We start from the raw sequence: 23,255 nt of genomic DNA, 5'->3' as shown, positions 1-23,255 counted from the left end.
CTAATTTTCCAGCTGTGGTATGATGAACACAGTGCCGAGTGGGATTGTCTGTGCCCTTTCCTCACCACGTGTGCTGGATTCTGTAAAGCCTTAAATGCCCCATTTGTTAGTGCAATAGCTATTATAGACTGCTGTTAATTGAAATATGGCCTTTTAAATACTGTGCAGTTGCTTTTTAAAAAATCTAAATGCTAGACTTTATGTATAAATACTATTAAATCTCATCCCATTTGGTTTAGTCCATTCCAATTAATTCATATCACTTCCAACCTTGATTCTGCAATGCGGTATATCTTCTATCCCATTTAGCTTTGTGTTGTCTGCAGTTTTGTAAGCATTACTTCTGTTTGGTTTTATGAAACACTGTTCAGGCCACTTGCAAGTACAGAATCTCCTGAAGTGTCACTAAAGACCTCTTTCCGTGATGACCTTGATTCATTAAACAATATTTTCTTTTTCTTTTTGGGAATAGATTTTAAACTCCTTTTAAATCTATCAGAATATACAATAATCTATATTATATCGCATGCCGTCCACAGGGATGTCCTGAAACTTTGCCAGAATGCTACGCCTGCAACATTTTTGTTTTACAAATAGAATAAGTCTCTTAGTCAACAACACACAGCTTACTTGTTAAAACCTCTACCTGATTAATCTGTTTTGGCTGTCAATATCAATAACTTCCTTTTCCAATATGAACAAAGGATTCATGTTTCAAAATAGTGAACTCTGTCAAGATACATTAGGCTCAGCACACACCCCTTGACCATCTGGGTGAGAAGTTTGGACACATCCCAAGGGCAGTGAAAGGCTGTTGAAAATCTTGAATAGGGATGGATATTCCAATTCTTGAATAGTGATGTTTTAGGAAGAATCATCTGGGAGCAGTGTCCACAGTGCACTTTAGGGGGTTCCCTGCGTGAAGTTCGCAGTGGCCTGCAGTAATCCCAGAATGGGCTGCTGCACCATGGGACTAGGCTAATAAGTAGTAAAGATAGAAGAGAATAAATGTGGATTCAAAAGAAAAAACTCGACAGGGACTATTGGGAGAAGATGGTAAGAGTGACAAAATAAATAAAAATAGGTACATTAGAGGTTCCCAACTTTTCCCCATCGTTGAACACAGAAAATGATCCCAGTTTGGCCACTGCGATACGTAGGGCTACTTGGACTTGGAGGTGACCCAACATCATGGGCTTCCACGATGGGTTCTCCCTGACCCCGAGTCCCGCCACCCCTGTAAGCACTAGCTGAAGACATCCATATCCCCACGTGGCTGAGAAGCTATTTGGATATTTCTGCTTTAGAAATAAGTACTCTCAGCAATATGAAGAAAAACAGACTTGCACCAAAATGGGACCTTCACTACGGAGAAGACTACATACATAAAGGAAAGCCAACTCTAGGTCCAGTGCATAACTCTAATGCAAAAGCGAAATATGGTTTATGCACTTGGAAGAAAACTAGCGCCAAGGCTAATGCCCGACAGGTTGGCCCAGGACACCAAACCACTGTCCGTTGTTGTAGTGATGCAGTAAAACCGGGGCAGTGGCTGTGCAAGCCTAATACGGGCATGAAAGTAAGCAGCCCCTACTACACAGGTTGGAGGGAGATGCAAACCACCCCTAGGGAGGTACTAGGTAGACACCTAGGCAGACAAAGGCAGAAACAAAGGATTTTGGTTTTGTAGGAATATGGAAATCTAAGCCCGTTTGCTTGAAAATTCATGAAGTACTGCCCATTTGTTGCTCCTTGTTGATTTATGTAGTTAATGATTAAGTAGTTTTGTAGTCCTGGTGCCTCACTGATGCTGCTAATTTGCATTGCTGCATGGAGGAAATTATAGATTGGGAAAATGCAGGAGCTTACAGTCCATAATTCCTGTGGTAATTGAGGATGTCTGGTTGTAGAAGATGAAAAGGTGTTCCCTCTTCAGGAAACTCAAGGGCAGAGTGAGAACAGGCACCCACCAACAAAGTCATGCAGATTCCATTATAAAAACAGGAATGAATGGCTCTTCTAAAAGATAATGGAACCCACACATTTCTCCTGATGATTGGTAGCAGGGCCACCCTGTGAATGATTCCAGGGGGCACCCACCTCTCACGCCGGAGTATGCTTGAATGGTGCGCCCTAAAGTGGGGGTACACAGCCTGTGCACACAGGAAGACCTGTATGATTGATCCCGGTGCCCCACCCAACCCAGCAGGTGCATATCTGCACTGACCCATGGCGTTCGCCACCAGCCCAACCACACTTCCTTCCCCAGCGGAGCTGTGTTCTTTAATCCTGACTTATCATTTTATTCCAGTTCAGATCTACCCAGTTCTCCACATGGCTTCCCACTGGACCTCTGTTACAAGCCAAAACACATCCTTCTGGCTCATTTGCTCCAGTCATTCTGTTGACCTTTCTGGAGCTATTTGCTGCTCTCACTATCATGCTCCTTGTTACAGTTAAGTAGAAAAAAGCGCCAGCCGCACAAGTCAGGAAACTCTGGCATCTTCCCAGCCCTTGATACAGGCTTCAGTTTGAGCACTTACCATCTATCACTGTAAACATTTGTTTACATTTCTGACTCCTTCATTCAATGTGAGCTTGACAAAGGGCAGAATCATGCTTCTTTGAGCCACAGGGTTTATTGAGAAGGATGCCCAGCACATAGTAGATCCTCTTCTAATGTTTGGTAAGTGAGTGAGCAAATGAATATATTACCTTTCTTAGGTATGGACATGGTAGTCTCGTTTTAGGCATATAGGTTAAAAAGAATTTCCTCTCTGTTACATACAATGCCTGTGTCTGTTTCTATTTGTTTAACAGCCTCCTGGGTGATGCTAAGGAGAGGTTGCTTAGGTCTCTGCCAGTGGTTTCTGAGTCTTTTGTTTACCCCTGTGCAGGTGGGGAAGTGGAAAGACAAGTCCCTGCAGATGAAGTACTACGTGTGGCCCCGAATGTGTCCTGAGACAGAAGAACAGGAGGATGACCATCTGAGCATTGTAACCCTGGAGGAGGCCCCCTTTGTCATTGTGGAAAGTGTGGACCCTCTGAGTGGAACCTGCATGAGGAACACAGTCCCCTGCCAAAAACGCATAGTCTCTGAGTATGGCCCCTTCCCCAGTGCTCCGGGTGGCATGGGATAGTCCGATTTCATACAGCTGTCAGCACCTGCCTGGGCTGGGACTTGAGGCATAGAATGAGTTGGGCACCATGTTCAATTGTCAGTTACTACTGAGCCGTGGAATTACTAGCAGACCTGTGGTGTGATGCCTGGGTCTGTCCAGATCATGACCTGGGAGAACTACTGCTAACTCTGCTAACGTATCTTTGGCCTTGCCCGATCTCAACAACCAGGACCTGAAATTTAGGAGATGTAAATTTGCATTGGTGTTCGTGCCATCATGCCCCGAAATTTTGAGGTTTAGGAACATTTTTGGAAATGGGTAAAACTAATTTATACTGTTAGAAGTCAGGATAATGATTCTCTTTGGTGAGAGTGGGAAGTGCCTGGAAGAGAGAAGAAGAGGGTAACTTTTCTGTACCTGGATTTGGTGCTGGTTAAATGGGCAGGTTGAATGTATACAGATTTTTCCAACTGAACCCTTAGGACATGCGCGCTTTCCTAATGTATATTATACTTCAAAGGAGCACTAAAAACTGTGAGGAAACGTTGTTCACCATGATGAGCTAATGAAAGAATTGCAGTTCTGTCGTCTATCGATTTCCTCACTCGGGTCTGATACACATTGTGCTGAGCTATGAAAGGGAGGCCCTGCTTTGGGTTGGAGTTTGAATGGTAAAGGATAAAAGCTGCCTCTTGTATAAAGCCTTGTTTTGTTTGTTTGTTTGTTTGTTTGTTTGTTCGTTTGTTTCTTCAACCGGTTAGGAACAAAACAGATGAGGAGCCAGGTTACATCAAAAAGTGCTGCAAGGGGTTCTGTATTGACATCCTTAAGAAAATTTCCAAATCTGTGAAGTTCACCTATGATCTTTACCTGGTTACCAATGGCAAGCATGGGAAGAAAATCAATGGAACCTGGAATGGTATGATTGGAGAGGTGAGTGTCAGAAAGTAAGGGCCATTTCCATTTTTCATGGGTTTTGTTTCATGTTAATATAAAAAGAGGCTCATTTATAAATTTTAGAAAATACAAAACCGTGAACAGGCTCTCCTGTTCCCACTATACTAAGGAAACCACTGCCTGGCTGTTTTTTCCTTGCGGTGGCCCCTGGCCTTCCTGAGTGCCCTACCTGAAGCACTGTGCCTTTCTCCCAGGTGGTTATGAAGAGGGCCTATATGGCCGTGGGATCACTCACCATCAATGAGGAGCGATCCGAGGTGGTCGACTTCTCTGTGCCCTTCATAGAGACCGGCATCAGTGTCATGGTGTCACGCAGCAATGGGACTGTCTCACCTTCTGCCTTCTTAGGTAAGTGATATGCTCACTGGTGTGAAGGACATGGACGTAAGGACAGATACTTGGTATGAGGATTAAGTGAAGGAGCGAGCACGTGGCCAGGCTCTTTCAGTCAGGAGGTGGTTTGCTAGGAGCCCATTTAATTTGGGGGACTTAAATATTGATTATTCTCAAATATAAAAACTGAAGAATACCCAAAAACAATTGATAGGACAGCGTAGGACCCTGGAAGAAAATAGCCTTAGGCTAGTAATCAGGGTTCCTACTCTGGTCTCATTCCTGCAACTTACTCCACACTTGACCCTGAGCAAATGTGCTCCATCCTGGGACTCAGTTTCCTCGTCTGTAGAAGAAGGCATTTCAACTAGCTGATCTCAGAGGGTACTTCTTCCTGCTTTAATACTTTCGAATTCTAGGGACGTCCAACTTCAGCTCAGGTCATGATCTCACAGTTTGTGAGTTCGAGCCCCACATCTGGCTCTGTGCTGACAGCTCAGAGCCAGAAGCCTGCTTTTAGATTCTGTCTTTCTGCCCCTCCCTGGCTCACACTCTGTGTGTCTTTCTCTCTCTCAAAATTAAATAAAACATTAAAAAAAATCTAAAAAAATAATTTCTAATTCTAGATATCATTGAAATGCCTTTTTAATTATCTTCAAAGATTGAAGTCGGTGCTACCAAAAGAGGCTTTTTTTTTCACATACATTTCTCAGAGCTTTGAGAGATACAGCTGATCTGATGCTCGCTCCCATTTTACCCCGCCCTTCCTCATGTCGCTCTGTACTTCGCAGCTCTCCAGCATCGCTTATGTGTCAAAGCCTTAGATGTGATATAAGACCTGGTGAGATAAGGCCAAGATTTCAATTAGATGAGGCCCTTTGTGAGCTCATACCCCATATTTTTTGCAGAGGCCGTGAGAGCAAAGGGTTGGAAAATAAAATGTCACCTTGAAAACAGGACATTGGGCTAAGAGGCAGGAGGCCTGGCTTGGACATAAACAAGCTGTAAGCCCTTGGACGAGTCACAGACTCTCTGAAGGACTTCAACTTTTTTTTTTTTTTCATGAGGATACTGGAATAGACCTTGACTGATACTTCTTTAAGCTCTATCTGGCAGGTAGTGGGGGAAAGGGGAAGTTTTTAATTAATGCACTATAAAATAGAGTTATAGGTTCCATAGAATTTTTCCATAAATTACTCGAGTGTCTCAGCTAGCCTTCTTAGAGTAGAGCAAATTCTGGACCTGCCAATTTCACGTGAAATACTATTAGATAGCACACACTATATGCATTAATCCTCATAGCAGCTTTATGTATTTTATTTGCTTTTTTACTTTGCAAGGATAATTGGAACATTAAGAGACACAGACAAAAGTGCATTCTAATTCTAACCACAATATAGCATTAACCTCAGCTTCTGAACTGGAAGAGTCAGTGATATATCAGCAAAGCCCTAAAATGACATAGTAGTGCCAAGCAGGGAGTGTGTGTGTGTGTGTGTGTGTGTGTGTGTGTGTGTGTGTTCGGAGGAGAAGCAATTAATTACAAGGGTAAAAGAAGCCAACATTTATTGAACACCTATTATGTGGTTTTCCAAGCAATACTGTACATCCTTTTGGTATATTATCTCCTTGATACCATTATTATACACATTTTATGTCCTGGGAAACTGAATCTTAGATCTGTTAAGCAATTTTCCAACTATCTGTCAGTTCATAGCTGGCAAAGCCCAGAGGTGGCTGCCTTCAGATCCTGTGTTCCAATAGTCGTGGAGCCATTTCAGAGTGCCACTCCTAAATCAGGAACCAGTGTGGTGGGCAGAGATACACTTTGCCCCAGAGTACCTCAGGTTATAACCTGGCCCTGCCAGTCTGTAAAATAGAAATGGTGATACCATAATGAAAGGGCCATTAGTAGGATTATATAAACTATACGGTGAAAGTACCTTCTAAATTGTAAAGACCAATACAAATGCTTGTTGTATTTTGTACACAGAAACTTGCCCTCGCCTCAGTGGGGGAGAAGGAAGCTCAGAGAGGGTGCCTTTAATCTGGATAGGACTGCAGTCCATGAGAGCCGAGGGGAGGGGCCTTCCGTACTCCACCATATAGAGGCTTTGAATTAAACCTGTTACCCTCACATCTCTGGCTGCCACTGAAAGGTTTTACATTTCACAGTGGATGTGTGCCTTATTGAGGTCCTTTTTAAATTGTTAAGTGACCGGGTTTGTATAATTCCCTTCAAAAGTCCAAAAGTAAAGCAGAGATTTCAAGTAAGAAGATATTTTCTAATTTCTGGCCAGTTTTTCCCTTTTTTCAACTTCATCTTTATTAATGATTTGGGAAATGGAAAAAACAGTATGTTAATTCACTTAGTTATGAGTTTACAATGTGATGTGACAGCTAAAAAGGCCAGAACTATTTTGAGACACAATTGAGGGAACATCATATCATGGGAAAGAATAGCAATTGTCCCTTTCTGTAGGCCTTCGGTGAGGTGGCTCTTGGAATATGGTGTTCAATTTCTAGACGCGTCTAAGCCAGAGAGGTTTGGATCAGCTGGGAGGGATTCAGCAAGAATGATTAAAGAAATTAAAGAAAGCACTCTCTTGCTGTTCTACCTGGTCCTATCCTATCAACCCCTTTCACTCACTGTTAGGGAATAGCTTGCAGTCGTTTTGTTAATTACACCTGAAACAAGTTTCCTTGTCACCTGCTGCATCCCCACCGTGACAGTCACGGATTGTCAACGTGGATGGATTTTTTTTTTTTTTTGGGACGTTGACTTCTATTCTCATACCCTAACGATGTTGAATAAAATCCACCACAATAAAGAGGGTTGAAAAGTAAATATAGGCTGGGAAGATTAGAGGAGGTGAGGCAAGGGGGCAAAAGAGTTGTTCGTTGGATGTAATTGTTACTGAACCAAGTTAGGCCGGAAGTAGCGACCGTGCCTGTTGAGAACGAATTTGCGCGCAAGCCTGGGAATCATTGGTGAAGGATTGTCCAGGTCTCTGTCATGTGGTGTGGCCAGCCATATAGGTGAGAACATAAACCATGAACCACACCCGTGTGATTCATTTACTCCAGATCTAGTTATTCTTGTAGCTGTGCATTTCCTGGCCATGGCAGAAACTAGCTCAAAAAGTTCAGAGGCAAGAAGCTCTCCTTCTCTGGAAGAAAAGAAAACAGGGCAATGGAGACACCCAGACATAGCCTCTCACCTCTCCCCCGCCCAGGCCCTGGCTCTCTGAAGGGACACAACACAACTGTGGTTTGTTGTCCCCTCAGAAAACACGTGTTGCCTGAGCAAATGGATATGCAAACAAGTCAGAATCTGTTTTTGCTCTGTTTTAATTCCGAGCCCTGATTTTTTCTTTCCTTCCCCAGAGCCATTCAGTGCTGACGTATGGGTTATGATGTTCGTGATGCTGCTCATCGTCTCAGCCGTGGCTGTCTTTGTCTTCGAGTACTTCAGCCCTGTGGGTTATAACAGGTGCCTCGCTGATGGCAGAGGTAAGGCCAGCTGCAGCCGTTGGCGTTTCTGCGTTCTGTTTTTTTTTCTCGTTGTCACTTCCGGGCCTCTGTACGCCTCATGTGGTGTCTGCCCCTTCCCTAACTCATCCGTTTCCGAAAACGAACCCTCAGCCTTCTATGTCAACAGCTTGGCAACTCATTAGAAATACCCCAATTAAGAGGTTAGTCTGAATCAGTATGTCCCCTTGCTGGCAGAAGCCTCACCCAGCAAGCCCAGTTCCACCCCGGGGGTAAACGAGAGGAAAGCTAGCAGGAGATCCGCATAACATAAACATGTCAGAGGAAACTATTTGGATAACCTTAGGCGGTGAGCAGTCTGTCTGAACAGATGGACTAACAAGGCAGATATACCCGTATATTAAGAATAAAAACTTTAGACTGCCCCAGGGTACATGCAGGGTAGCTGTGGCTGAAAGAGTTCTCCACCGCCGAGGTACAAGATCTCCAAAGCATGTGACCCTGACTCAGATCCCTCTTCCAGGGGGTACAGACATTGGGTGTTTGAAATAAAATGGCCAACGGATAGCAATTCTGACCCATAGCTACTGTTGGGGGCAGTCCAATTTTCTGGCTAAGTGGGTCAAGAGATATGAGGGCTGCCCATGTGTGTGAGGCATTTATGAGCCCTCACAAAACATTTACTAGATTTCTGAAGGGGGCCGTGGGACCCTTGTGAATACATCCTCCAAAACTTTCTGAAAACCCCAGAATTAGGAAATAGTACACTTTTTTCTGAGTCTTCTCCCTTCCAGAATGTGAGCTTTATTCTGAAATTATGCCTCCAAGAGGAAAGATTTTTTTTTTAACCTGCACCACACAAAGAATCATCAGTGGGGCACTTAAAACACAAAGGTGCTTGGACCTGATTTTCTAATATTCTGATTCCCTAAGTCCAGTGTGGATCTTGGACCACTACTATATTTCAAAATAGTGGTTTTCTACCTTGGTCGCATAATAGAATAACCACCCACCCCACAGCAATTTAATAAGAATCTTTGGGGTTGGGGTGCTAGGCGGCAGTCTGTTGACTTCACAGTCCAGGCGGTAAACCACTCCTGCCCTGAGGTATTTCTGGGTGCAGACCTACCGTCTTATTTGGCTCATGCATTCTGGAGCGGAGGTCTGAATGTCTCCACAATAGGGTCCGGTCAGGGGACTTTGTGCCTGTGCCCAAGGGTCTTCCAGAACCACAACCTACTCCCCATCCCGAGGGGCATTAGTAACAAGTGAAACCTCTGAGAAACACAGAAGGACGTACATATGTTGACAGTGCCCAGAACTGAGGTTAGTGGATGCTGTCCCTTCATCTTGAAGAAATCAAAGAGGCGAAAAATCCAGCCACAAAATTCAAAGCAAGGGCTTATGATTACTTATTTTACCAAAGGACGCTTGTCTTCGCGAAGGAACTCAACACGGGATCACTTTAAATATCAAGTCTCCTTGGGGCATTTTACAATGTACAACACTTTGATTTATGAACAACTTTTTAGTTACACATCTGCTCCATGAAATAAGGTCCACATGCACAGATGTGTGTGCACAGTTAGACACTGGGCTTGACATGTGTAGTCACTGATTTAGTTGTCAGAGCAGATGCTATCAGGATCACAGATAGCATCATAAGACGTGTGCTAATGTGTTGTGAAACTGTGCAGGCAGATGTTCATTTCTGCAGTGGAGGGGCTACATCATGGCGAGATTTTGCCATCGCCAAGCCGTGAAAGCAGGGAGGCCACAATAAATCTATGGGCAGAAGCCCTGGCATGGTGTGCGTAAAGGTTGGGGGGGAAGAGGTCAAAGACAGTCCACTTTTCTGCCCTCAGATAGTGTGGCAAAAGCCAGGTGTCTGTGACTTCCTCCCTGGGCTTCCTGATACTCTTTTACACAGGAGCTACCATGATAGGAAACAATTGGGATGTGTTGGCATTGGACTGGGGTCAAGGTTATCTTTGAAACATTTACTGCGAAGCGCTAGAAGTGAAAGAAGAATTAGAATAAAGGACATTCAAAGTCATCTAGCATCAGTGTGAATAAAATTCTAGAAGGTCCATGACAGTGGTAGAAGAGTCCACACAGTTCTTGTGGACCTTTTTTTTTAAAGTTGAAATCCTTTCTTGGTTGGTACAAATAAAAATTAGAGGAACAACGGTAATAAGGACACAAGTGTGACAGTAGTGGGGTAGTTGCCTTTGTTATTATTCAGTTTTGATGTGATCTCGAGGGTCTCATATACACGGGGGCAGGAAGCCGGTGCCCGGGCTGAATCACGAACATTAGTTGGAGGAGGATCTCACGCACACCCCAGACCCCTGGATTTTCTTCTAAAGAACCCTCTTCTGCCTTCCTGAGGGTCCCGGGAGAAGAGAGGCACAAGCTGTCAACTTAAAAGTGTCTGTATCTTAGTTGGGGGATTTCCTGCTCTGAGCAGGAACTTACCAGCTCTGTGTATTTGTAGGTGTATATAGAATCAGTGATTCTGTCTTGACGTTCTGCCCTTGTCTTTTCGTCACGACAGAGCCAGGTGGCCCATCTTTTACCATCGGCAAAGCTATTTGGTTACTCTGGGGTCTGGTGTTTAACAACTCCGTCCCCGTGCAGAACCCAAAGGGGACCACCTCCAAGATCATGGTGTCGGTGTGGGCCTTCTTTGCCGTCATCTTCCTGGCCAGCTACACTGCCAACTTAGCTGCCTTCATGATCCAAGAGGAGTATGTGGACCAGGTTTCTGGCCTGAGTGACAAAAAGGTAAGAGAACCCTTTGAAACTGCCCATCTTGCCCTCAGTCCTATTCTGAGCCATACTCGAAAGTTCTCACGTACCTGTTAATTTTCTCCACCTTTGGAATCGGGGCAGTTCTTTCTTGTGTTTCCTTACGTGGGGATAGGGGAGCAAAAATCAGGGTCCCTACTGAAATAATAGTACTTCACATTCGCCTTCTGATTTGTGAAAGGTTGGCAAAAACACACCCTGGGCTGCAAATAAGCAGCTTGGTGTGGTCGCGGCTTTCTGAGTATATGGTACCTGCTGCCGGATGTGCTTGGGTGGCCCGTCAGCACAGGGCTGCCTGTTCGGTGTGTTATTAGAGGGTCGCCCCCGGCACCCACACTGAGGGCGCTGGCCCATTGTGGCCTTCATTTTCCGCCCAGTGGGCTCTCCGTTTGTTCATCTGCACACCCGTGTGTTCCCAGGGCTAAGCAGGAGGGTGGTACGCATTGTTCCTGAAGAGAAGGAACTGCTGTTTAACTCGACGATTGCCCCGTGTGGTGCCGGTGAATAGGTGGCCCCCATCCCCATGGCAGGCCCCCTGCCAGGCCGTGCAGTCAAGAAAGGAACGAGAGTCTCTGCTGGTTTGCATCTTTCCTGGAGGAGGATGTGCCAAACCTGTCCTACACACGGTACTCTCCAGGTCTGCCTGAAGCTTCACGGTTTCTGTGGGCCCTCCGTCCCCTGAGGCCATGATAGCTGGGAGGGTCCAAGACTAGGGATAGGAGCTACCTCCACGGAACGGCCAGTAAGACTCGGGGATGCCCCTGCATCATTCCGGAGACTCACCCACAACAGATTTCCCACCCTGTGTTTCCTCAAGAGTTAGAAAATGTGAAGGGCACCCAGGTGGCTCAGTCGGTCGAGCGTGTGACTCCTGATCTCAGCTCAGGTCATGACCTCACAGTTCGGGAGATCGGGTCCCATGTCAGGCTCTGCACTGACCCTGCAGAGCCTGCTTGGGATTCTCTCTCTTCCTGTCTCTCTGCCTCCCCCCTTTCTCTCTCAAAATAAATAGAATAAACTTTAAAAAAAAGATTTAGAGAATGTGATTTCCCACCCCTTTCCCCAGGATGAAACTACAAGATATAGACAGATCTGTGTTTGGAACAGATAGGTCAGAGAGTCAGTGATTTCTAACATAGGGCAGGTTTCCCCAAAATAAAATTTTAAACACTTGGCAAATGGTTTGAGAAGAGTTAAAAGGAAGGGCATAGGTTCTGATTTCTCCATCTACTCACCTCTGCTCACCAAGAACACTCAAAAGCATGTGAGAAAGGGAATGAAAATATATATATATATATATATATATGTACATATGAGGCTCATTCCCTGTGTTTACCTTTTCATATTAGCTCTTTCTCTGGCTTGTCTTCCTTTGTTTTCTTCATTTAAAAAAAAATTTAACATTAATTTATTTTTTGAGAGACAGAGGAGACAGAGCCTGAGCAGGGGAGGGGCAAAGAGAGAGGGAGTCACAGATTCCGAAGCAGGCTCTGGGCTCTGAGCTTGGTCAGCACAGAGCCCGATACGGGGCTTGAACTCACCAGCCGCGAGATCATGACCTGAGCCAAAGTCGGATGCTTAACCGACTGAGCCACCCAGGCACCCCCTTTATTTTCTTCATTTTAAAAAATAATACCTCTTTTGTAGTTCTTCTTCCTTGTTTTTAAGTTTTTATTTACTTCGCTCTTCTAACGCATGATTTATTATTCATGTATTCATATATTCATGAATTTATTACTTAGTTCATTTTAAACATTTCTCTTTGGTCCTTCGTCCACATCTTTCATTATTATGATCCTGACTCAGAAAAGTTGAATTACATACCTCCCTTCACCCCCTGTTACACTAATTTTTGTGCCTGTTTCTGTGACAGGGGCAGCAGTAGGGCTAAGAACAGCTAGTTCCTCAGGGCTCCTCACTTGAATGTAGCATAGATGAGGTGGACTGTGCCTGTCCTAAAACACGGATGTGGCAGCAGCATGGTGGACCGTGTCCTTACATGTGGATTTGCCAGGGGTGTGGCCGACCATGTCTTCTCATCAGGCTCCACGGAGGCTTGGTTGATCATGTCCCCACACGGAATATGGTGGGACCATATTGCCATGCAGTCAGTAGTATGGCAGAGGTACGTGGACCACAGTCCCTCTTGGAGCTCTGGGCTACTAAGTGAGGGATCCACGACATTTATCATTTGGTTTTCTTCAAGTATCTCTGAGAATTGCTTAGGGCACTGTCTTTATCTTTCCCATACATTCACGAGCCACCTGGCAGCAACCACACGATTTTCTATGTGAATTAAGCCTAATTAAGGTGCAAGGAGACGGTTTGCCCTTCGGTGGTTTTGAAAGAACATCTCGTTCTAGGCTGCTTAAACCAAAGAGGTTGTGCACCTGTCTGTCCTCCACACCACGTTGGTTATGTTCTGAAAAGTTGGATCCCATCAGTTCTTTGCTTAAAGAATGTCAGTGGCTCCCTGCTTATAGAATATGGACTATTATTCTCAGGGCCTTTACATATGATTCTAGTGTATTCCAGCTCTTCAGTCTCGTCAGCCAGTGCTTAGTGTCTTGCGGCCTACCCGCTAGGCCTCCTAGACTTCTTATCTTTGCCAGCCATGCCTCAGTGTGTGCGTCTTCCTGGGATGTTCTTCTCTTGACTTCACTCACTAACCTCCTACTGAAATTTCCAGACCCAGATTAGAGGTCACTTCATTTGTAGAGCTTTCCTTGGGTCATCTGGCTGGTGAGTCATACTCTCCACTGACGTGGCAGTCATCCATACCTTTATTAATAACACCTGTCTTCCACATTATCATGTAATAATCTATAGGCCTCTACCTAACTGTATCTCCCCCATTTGACCATGACTTCCATAAGGGCAGTGGCAATAACTTGGCTATCCTTATTTTTAAAAAGTCCGTGAGGAGAGGGGGAGATGGGATATATTTACGTAAGAGGCTCTCGCGCCGAACACCGGACTAAGCATTATAGGCAAAGGCAAAACAACAAGAGAGCAAGAACCCTTTCACAACTGTGTAATTTGAAAATACGTGAAAATGGTTATCAGATACATTTCAGAACTTTGCAAATGACAAAATAGTAGTGTGTAAGCATCCTGCCAGAAATTGTGATATAATTTACATAATTATAGAAAACATTTAAGTAACTAATGACATATAACGCGTATCAGTGTCAGGAATGCTAATACAAATCAGAAAGAGGGTTTTCTGGAAGTGCGCTTATAATCCCCAAATTGGTATTAGTTTTCCTTCCCAACACCTTTAGAAAACAGAGTCTTGGGCCTGACTTTGCATGACAGCAAGTGTATTCTGTGAATTTAGAAAAAGAGAATGTAAAGAATGAAGTTGTCAAGACAGCAGCAGTGAGAATAGAAATGAGGTGATTTTGAAGATTCTTCTCTCAGTGCAGTTAAATTTTCATCAAGGAAAGTAACACTTGAAATGGAAGAGATTTCTTAAACTTGTTTTCACTGTCACGGATGGCGTATCTTCCATACAACTCAAATCAAATGGTGAATATCTTGCGGTGATGAGGAGATGACATTTATAGCCATTAAATTTATATATCTTTAGGAAATTATCTTCAATTTTTTGGCGGAGAAACGTTCCCAGATCTCATTTATGGTAAGGCACAAAATCAGAGTGTTCAGAGTTAAGTTTCCATGAAAACCTATTTTGGGGCTCCTTTTCACTGGATGGCTTCCACTGTGCACTAGCACATTACATCAGTGAATTCAGAATTATCCCACTACATGCTGTAACTAAATATGGGTGCAAGTTCTAACATTTAGCAGCCCTACTGTACATTCCCTCGGCTCCCCCAGTGGGAGGAAAATGTAAGGAAGCTGGTGACATCTTTCTCCTCTTAACAAAGAGCCCACCATGCTACTTCTTCTACTGTTTCTCACCTATCCAGATGGATTTCTCATTTTGCAGCCCGCCAGCCACAGAAAGGAGGGGAAAGAGCCTGACCACCAGGTGAAGGAAGGGCCATATTTACCGGGCCCATTATGCACGTTACCTATATCTTACATGTGTATTCTTCACGTAGGTACGATCATTCTCACTTTACAAATACGACACTGAGACTCTGGGAAGTTTACTGACTTCCCTAAAGTCCCACATTCGCAAGTGACAGAGCCAAGGTTTGAGTCCCTGGGTGTTTGGCTCTAAAATCACTTTGCCAGGATTTCTCCCTCGTAGCTCATCCCAGACCAAGTTATGTATGACGTAGCTAAGGATTGGTATTGACACCCTGCCCCCGCTTTTTCATTTCATTTTCTGTTCTCTAACTTAATGACTTTCTGTATCAGGTCCACTAAACCCTCAGGTCACCATACACCGCCACCCCCAGGGCTACTGTTACTACTTCTGTTACGGATAATGGTAATAACAGTCATCGCTATTATTAATATAACTTCAACAATAATATCTCTGCGAACGTTGTTTTCAGCTCTCACAAACCAGGCAGAATGCCAGTTACGTTACATAGATTATCTCATGTAATGACACTGTTAATGTTTTCATTTGTGGATGAGGAAACTGAAGTGGGAAAGGTTAAGTAATTTCCCTTTTGATGTTCTTCGCTGCCTAGGGCCCTTAAACAGGGTTCCATCCTGTTTAGATCCCAGTGCTTTATTTCCGTTAATCCTCCTCCTTCCTATCCTCCCATCTACCTTGTCAAAGCATAACACGTTAGATCCTTTTCCTCTACCAAAAAGCAGCTATCTGATGAACTGATCCACAGTAATTAGACAGTATCTTAACATTTGCACTTTATTTAAGGAGGCTTTCCGAGGCATTACTTTAAATCGAGGATAATGGTGATTTCCAGTACTTGTGCAGGTTAATGGCCCACAAATTGACTTTAGCTTGAGCCCAGTGTGACTCTGGACTTTCAGCCCCTGCTGGAGGAGGGGAGAGGGGTGGCAGCAGGAGAGAGAAGGGACAGTTACGGAGTCATGGGGTGAAGAAAGCCCGCAAGGAGGCAGAGACTTTGAAGGTCGCTGGAAACCGCCATCCGACCATGGGGTTTCCAAGCGTGTTTGGCTGCGTCCTGCTTCATGCATTCTCACCACCAATGTGACGTGCACCCACGTTGTTTTTCGCGGTTTTTTTCTTCCAGGAACCCTGGGAATTTTTTATTAACTGTAAAATGTCCAAAAGGTGCTTGCCTAGTTAACAAGGACAACCTCCTTTGCTTACAACATGGAAGGTATAATCAGGACAGCCTTCTAAGCACTGGGGGAGGGCCTATGGCTTTTCTAGATAATGATTATTCTGAGTTTCTGTGAAGCCTCATAGTATCTTGAAGTCATCTCCCATCCTTTTGGAATACAGACAGTGTAGGATTTTTAAATCCACATGCACACAGGTTCGATATGCATTCTGGAAGAAAACCAGCCTAGCGATAAGCATATTTACACGGCAGTACACGGACTTGTAATGTTTGGATGGTATTTGAGCACGTGAGGAAAATGGGCTCTGCTGTCCACTGTGCAGAGGCGTCTTCCTTGTCCTATTAATTTTAGGCCGAAAGCCAGTGAGAGACAGCTGACCTCAAGCTGGATCTGTCACACCTTGGGCCTGACCCTCTTGGTCAGATCACGGAACACTGAGCCAAAAATAGTTGACTTGGGGAAGCGGCAGGCATGACTAACTAGCCAGGGAGCTAGAAACGAGGGCCTGTGCCGGACCTTCAGGTAGCTGAGCAAAATAGGGTGTGATTTCTTGCGTGGGAGTCCTGTGGAGCTGTCAAGCAACTGGTCCTCTTGTAACAGCTGGTCAAGAGCAATTCTGGAGGATGTGGTAAGAAAAGAAAACTCCTCAGACCCTGGGCGAATACAGGGCACACGGCATGCGTGCGTAGGGGAAGGGGCACCTGCCCCTTTGTCTCTCCATTACCAGAACCAATATGACATTGTACGTGGGCTGTCACCCCAAGTACTGAATATCCCTCATTCTTTCCAGGGTGGCCTTCGTCAAGATAGATCCAGAACAAAGCTTGGGGCTTGCCCAGCCCCAGTTCTGTTGATCAGCATCAGCTATCACCACCTCTCTAATTTTATTTGAGAATAGGACTACTTCTGCCTCTTGCTAATTCCTGAGTCCATTTTTTACTCGAACCCTAATTCCTGAGTCCAGTTTTGACTTGACCAAGGCATCCAGTGGGACTTTGCAGTGGTCACCCTAGTTCCAGGGTGCACATGGCTTGGTGTTGACTGCTGGGCTCCAAAGGGGAGCCCAGAGTCTCCTTTCTCTACTTTCTGTGTGCCTCTCCACAGAATCAGACTTCACCTTGGCCCCCTGTCCCCTTGGCCACCTGCTTCCTGACATTCCATGGCTTCCCACACAGGATTCCTTACTTCTGACCTCTGCTATACTGTTGGGGCTTATAGTGGGTTGAATGGGCCACCTCCTAAAAGATACATCCACATCCTAAGCCCTGGATTCTGTGAGTAATAACTGTATTTGGAAAAAAACATCTTTGCAGATGTAATTAAGTTAAGGATCTCAAGATAAGATCATCCTGGATTATCCAGGTTGGTGCTAAATCCAATGACAAGTGTTCTTGGGCAAGAGAGAAAGGTAGAGATTTGACACAGAAGAGAATATCAGGAGAAGGCAGAAGCAGAGATTGGAGTGTTACAGCCACAAGAACCACCTGGAAGCTGGAAGAGGCAAGGAATAGATTCTCCCCTAGAGCCTCTGGAGGAAGCACAGCGCTGGCACTTTGATTTTGGACCTCTGGCCTCCAGAGCTGTGTGAAAATAACTGTGTGTTGTTTTAATGGTAATTTGTAAAGGCAGCCACAGGAAACTCCTACAGGGCCTTTGTGACTCTCTTACCACCTGCACTCTGAGCTCCTTGCAGACGTTAAACTTCGGAGTTTCTCTTACTCGTCTCAGTCTCCTCTGTCAGCACCCGGCCCCATCCTTCCAACGTGGGTATTTCTTTTTTTTTTTTTTAATTTTTTTTTCAACGTTTATTTATTTTGGGGACAGAGAGAGACAGAGCATGAACGGGGGAGGGGCAGAGAGAGAGGGAGACACAGAATCGGAAACAGGCTCCAGGCTCTGAGCCCTCAGCCCAGAGCCTGACGCGGGGCTCGAACTCACGGACCGCGAGATCGTGACCTGGCTGAAGTCGGACGCTTAACCGACTGCGCCACCCAGGCGCCCCCCAACGTGGGTATTTCTTACAGCAGGATCCAGTTCAGCTCCTTTGCTTCAAAGAATTGATCAACACCACACTGAAGATTTGCAGAGACATGTTTTACATGTGACGGAAGTCTTCTCCGTGCTGGTGGATTTTATTTAGGGAGACAGTAAAAAACCTAAGTGTCATTGTGTGCTCCCGTTCGCTCTGTCCTTCAGCCTGATTTCGGTCAGCTCCTCGCAGTATATTGTGTGTGTCATTTGTGTGTGCACACTTCCCACACAACCTTCTACTAGACCTCTTTATAGTAACATTATCAAAGGGGATTGAGAACCTGCTTTTGTATGATGTATCATTTCCATAACTCCTTTCTAGGGAAAAATATGATTAATGCACCCCTCTCATGTTCTGGATTGTGTTGCGTTGTTCAAATCACAGAACTAGAAGGGACTTGATTTGATCAAAAGGCACAGGTGACATTTTTCTTAACAAAGGTAAACAGGTGTCCTCTCTCTTCATGTAGATGAGCAGATCTTCCTTGTTAGATTCTTTGCTACACAGGAATGCACACTCATATATATATGTGTGTGTGTGTGTGTGTGTGTGTATGTGTGTTCATGTGTGTATACATATATACACACACATACACATATGTATATATGTATACATATATACACACACACATACACACACACACACACATATATATATATATATATATATATATATATATATATATATACAGTTGACACTTGAACAACGTGGGGGTAGGAACACCAATCCCTTGCACAGTCAAAAATCTGAGTATAAGTTTTGACTCTCCCAAAACTTAACTGCTAGTGGCCTAATGTTGACTGGAAGCCTTATGCTTACATAAATAGCCAATTAACATATATGTTGTATGTTTATATGTATTACATACTGCCTTCTTACAATAAAGGTAAGAAGAAAGAAGGGGTGCCTGGGTGGCTCAGTCAGTTAAGCATCTGACTCTTGGTTTCAACTCAGGTTATGATCTCACGGTTCATGGGTTCAAGCCCCACATCGCACTTCCCGCTAACAGTGTGGTGCCTTCTTGGATTCTCTTTCTCCCGCTTTCTCTGCCTCTCCCCTGCTCGCTTGCTCGCTCTCTCTCTGTCTCTCAAAATAAATAAATATTTTTTAAAAGGTAGAGAAAAGAAAATGCTATTAAGGAAATCATAAGGAAGAGAAAATACACTTACACTACTAGATTGTATTTATAGAAGAAAATCCTCATATAAATGGACCTGGGCAGTTCAAACCCATGTTGTTCAAGGGTCAACTGTATATCTATCCTCCAAAAGTACATATGGACACTTGTTGGGATGAGCACTGGGTGTTGTATGTAAGCGATGAATCATGGGAATCTACCCCCAAAACCAAGAGCACACTGTATACACTATATGTTAGCCAACTTGATGACAAATTATATTTAACAAAAAAAGAGTACATATGGATAACAAGATAACTGGGTAGCTAGGAACTTAACACAAAGCTACATAAGGAACATATGTTTCCCATGTACATAGACCATAAGTTTTACAATGTAGATCTGAGAAAGGTTGTCTTTCTTACCTGGCAAAAGAAGAAAGTTTGTCTCATTCTGTTGATAAGGGGAACCATCTTTCTGTGAAATGAGTAAAAATAAAACAAAATGAAATGAAGTCAAGAAGGAAGGAGGAAGGAAAGAAACAAAGGAAGGAGGAAAGGTAGGAAGGAAGGAAAAAAGGAAGGAAGGAAGGAAAGAAAGAAAGAAGGAAAGAAGGAAAAGAAAAGAAGGAAGAAAGGGCAAAGAAAAAGCATCAGAACCAATCTTGGACTCTGTATAACTCTTCTTAGAAATATGTCCCTATGTAAGATATTAGAGGAACAGAGCCTTCCTGGAGCCATAACATTTTTAAAAATGCAACTATACAAGCTAACATGAGCATGAATTCACAGTTTCCCCACCTCTGTTGAATTGAACTGGGCCCCAAATAAATTTGCAGTTTGCAATAAGCAACACATGATTTCAGTTAACAAAAATCAAAGCATATAGCATGGCAGGCCGTACCTAAGCTTTGGGTGCTCTAAGAGTGGGAGGAGCCGATTACTTCTTCGAACTGGTCAGATCACTGAATTTATCTGTGTGACTTCCATCTCAGGTCTCTCTCTCTGTCAGGCCATCTCTCCCAGGCTGGGAAGGGCAAGTGGCTCTGGGGACCCCCAGGGGTGATAGAATCTACTTACAGCCAGGTCTCTGGTCCTAGGAGAAGAGCTGTTCTGGTTAGCCGACGACTGAAGGCAGTTTCTTCATTTTGAAATTTATTTCCTCCAAAGAAAAATAAGAGAGTTCCTCAACATCCTTTTCTCTCTCATCAAAAACACAAAGTAGAAATAAGTGTTTTAGTATAAGGGGCCTAAACTTTTATACGCTCACTAAATCTCGGCTTGTGGGTTGAGAATTTATTAAGAAGTAGTGTTTCTTGCTGGGCAACTAAGTGCAAGTCCTTTGAGACAAATTAGTGCAGCCATCACAATTTATATGTGGCCAAAGGCATCAGGCCTAAAATGAATTAGGCTTTAGACAGGTTCCGGTTGTGTCCACAGTGAACATTGTAGCCTGGGCGAGCTCTGGGCTCTGTGGATGCTTCAGCCTTTTTTGCCCTTCCAGTGCCCTTCTTTGCCATCATGATGGCAAGAGTAGACAAGGGTCCCAGTGGACTGTGTAACACCTGTTATATTTTTGGAAGCTTTCGGCAGAGCTGGGCATGTGCTGGGGCCAGTAGGGATCTGAGACCGCCAGAGGCTGGGGAAGCCCAACCATTTCATTCATAATTCGATATTGGGTTTTCTTCTCCAGCATGGCTCACACAGAGCCATTAAGAGACCACTCGTGCTCTGTATTTGCTCTGGTATTTTATGCAGTCCTGTCTGGAGGGCTTTGATGCAGACTATCAGGGGCATTGTCTCCAGGCCGGTGTGATCCTGAGAGCTGCCCGAACGGAGAGAAGGAAACAAGCAGGTGAGAAGCTCCGTCACGGTGCGCGCAGGAGGCAGTCAGGAGGAGGAAGATGAGAGCTTCAGGTCCTCACTTGAAACATTATATGGCTAGTCTGTTTGAGTAGCTCTTTCTGTTGTGGGGACACAGGAGAAGTAGCTGCCTGGGAAGGGGCGGGGTGGAGCAGAGCACGAATATCAAAGTCACTTGGGGAACCTTTTCAAATGAATAGGACCCTGTCCATCCAGGTAGAAGTAACGTACAGGTGCAAAAGCTCCCACCTCACAGGACCTGCCAGCAGGCGGCCAGGAAACCACAACTGTAAGACGGGTCATGAGAGCACATTACTTTGGGGGAAGTTATTAGAGGCCCGTGGCATCCCCTCCTATCCTCCCACTCCCCTCATACCCACTAAAGGGGTTTTGAAGGGATCATTTGGAGAGCTTGGCATTCACCCCCTGCAGTTCAAATGGAGAAAGAGTGGCATTTGACCTGTAGCTGAGAAGATCGAGGATGACGGGTCTTGGCTTGAGCCACTCGCCTGGTGGGTGGTCCAGATCCCCACCAGTGATGAGGTAGGCCTTTGTTCCTCAAGTCTAGATTAGGCCACATGAGCAGGAGGGAGTCAGTCTGGGCCAGGAGCGGAGGGGGGTGTTTTTAAAGATACCCTGCTCAAAGGGCTTCCTGCTTAGGATGAGGCAATCGAAACAGAAATACACAGGAGGGGTGTCATCTGATGGAGAAGCCGGAGGGACTGATGTAAGCAGCCAGCTGCAGTCAGGGAGTTGCTGACCAATGTTCTCACTCTGAAAGACTCTCTGAGGAGCCCATGAACTTGCCTGACAAGGAGAAGAGTCTGCTTTGAACTCTGGCCACGCATAGAGACCATCAGTGCTAGATCAGCACAGTGCCCATCAAGTGAATGCTTTCCTGCCTCCCAGAACCTTTCCTAGCTCCCCTGCCTTTATCCCCTTCTTCTAGAACAGCTAGAATACAAAATCTATAGCAGTGGGCTTCACTTTGACCTTTATCTTAGCTAGCTGATAGTCACTGAGATTCCTGAGCCAAATCTGCATGAGTTTCTCAACACCTATTGAACATTTATTGAATGTGTCTGTTGTGAGACTCTTCACATTTGTTTATATTTTTAATCATCACACCCACCCTTTAAGCTAGATATTATTAACATTATTTTACAGATGAGGAGAATCATGTAACAGTTAAGCAAATTCACTGACATCCTACAACTAGGAAGTGAGGGCATCGGGATTTGATCTAGGGAGAACTGACCCCATAAACCTGCAGCGGTCCCATTTAACTGCACTGACCGAGCCCCGTGTGCCTGCGTGTGCCTCTAGAGGTGTTGGCCTGAGGCGGCAGAAGACCGTCAAACCCCCGGTCACAGGGGCCCTTTCTGCCCTGACCTCTCGGATTCTCGAGAGGGTGATTGGACCACAGAGGGTGGCTAGACCACTCTCAACCCAGCTGTAAGTGCACAGGAACATAGAAGGGACTCTGTTCACTCGAATCTAAGAGATTGTTCAGCACAGGCTCTGTTGCCTTTGTTTCTGAACTCATTTCTTACACACTTAAAAGCCACTTACTTATTGAGGGTTGACTAGATGAACGAATCAAACGGACATAGAATGTTCTTGGATGCGGAGTTTCTCTCTTTTAGGAAGAAACCAATGGACTTACCCAAGCCAGCCAGAAAGGAAAAGATCTCACTCTCAGGAACCTTCCCTTCAGCGGAAAGGAAGGCAGAGATGAAAGAATTGGAGAGGAGGGAAATGTGCCCTGCTGCATCCCTCTGTCTTCATCTTAGGACGGAAGTAAGGCAAGAACACTTATTGACTGTTTCTGAGGCATCTGTGGCCTTGGGGTAGACCATGAGTAGCTTAAGTTCTACAAACCACCTTGATATTAAAACTGCCAAATGCTTAATTCCCTAACACTTGCTCACACATCTCCTAGCTTATCACTAGCACTACAGCGTGTTCTGAGTTAAGTACAAGCCAGTTCAGTTTCTTGCAAGAACTGATTGCCAACAGACCCCGAGACAGCTGGGACTCAGCCTTTTTTGGACTGAGTACAAAAGAGATGTTGAGCTGGGTGTCATTGTGGTACTAAAGAAAGAATGCTAGGATGTCTAATGATGTCTCCTAGTGGCCTCAAACACAAATTGAACAAGATGGCTAACAGCATTGCGTTATGAAGGACACTGCAGCCGTGGACCTCCCGGGCACAGGAACCTCCGGGGAATGAGCCTTTTCTTGCTCCCAGAAAAAAAAAAAAATTGCAGCTGAGCGCGCAAGGTTCCCACTCACATGCCTGTACATGACACACCCACCCATCGCTGCAG

The 23,255-nt window shown here is 44.8% G+C and overlaps 1 protein-coding gene across 2 annotated transcripts in view; it reads left to right on the top strand.

Moving 5' to 3' along the window:
• The window catches only part of GRIN2B (glutamate ionotropic receptor NMDA type subunit 2B), a 422,286-nt gene that overhangs the window by 356,280 nt on the left and 42,751 nt on the right, over positions 1 to 23,255 (top strand). For both annotated transcript variants that reach the window (XM_019834554.3, XM_019834555.2), the window contains 5 exons: positions 2,898 to 3,100; positions 3,884 to 4,055; positions 4,274 to 4,427; positions 7,800 to 7,925; positions 10,462 to 10,691. In XM_019834554.3, coding sequence (XP_019690113.1) covers positions 2,898 to 3,100; positions 3,884 to 4,055; positions 4,274 to 4,427; positions 7,800 to 7,925; positions 10,462 to 10,691 — 885 coding nt within the window. The remainder of the gene's footprint in view (positions 1 to 2,897; positions 3,101 to 3,883; positions 4,056 to 4,273; positions 4,428 to 7,799; positions 7,926 to 10,461; positions 10,692 to 23,255) is intronic.

Source organism: Felis catus, chromosome B4 (assembly GCF_018350175.1).
Source record: "Felis catus isolate Fca126 chromosome B4, F.catus_Fca126_mat1.0, whole genome shotgun sequence".
In the NCBI taxonomy this organism is placed as follows: Eukaryota; Metazoa; Chordata; class Mammalia; order Carnivora; family Felidae; genus Felis; species Felis catus.
The sequence above is the reverse complement of the archived record's forward strand: the minus strand, read 5'-3'. Positions and strand labels throughout refer to the sequence as shown.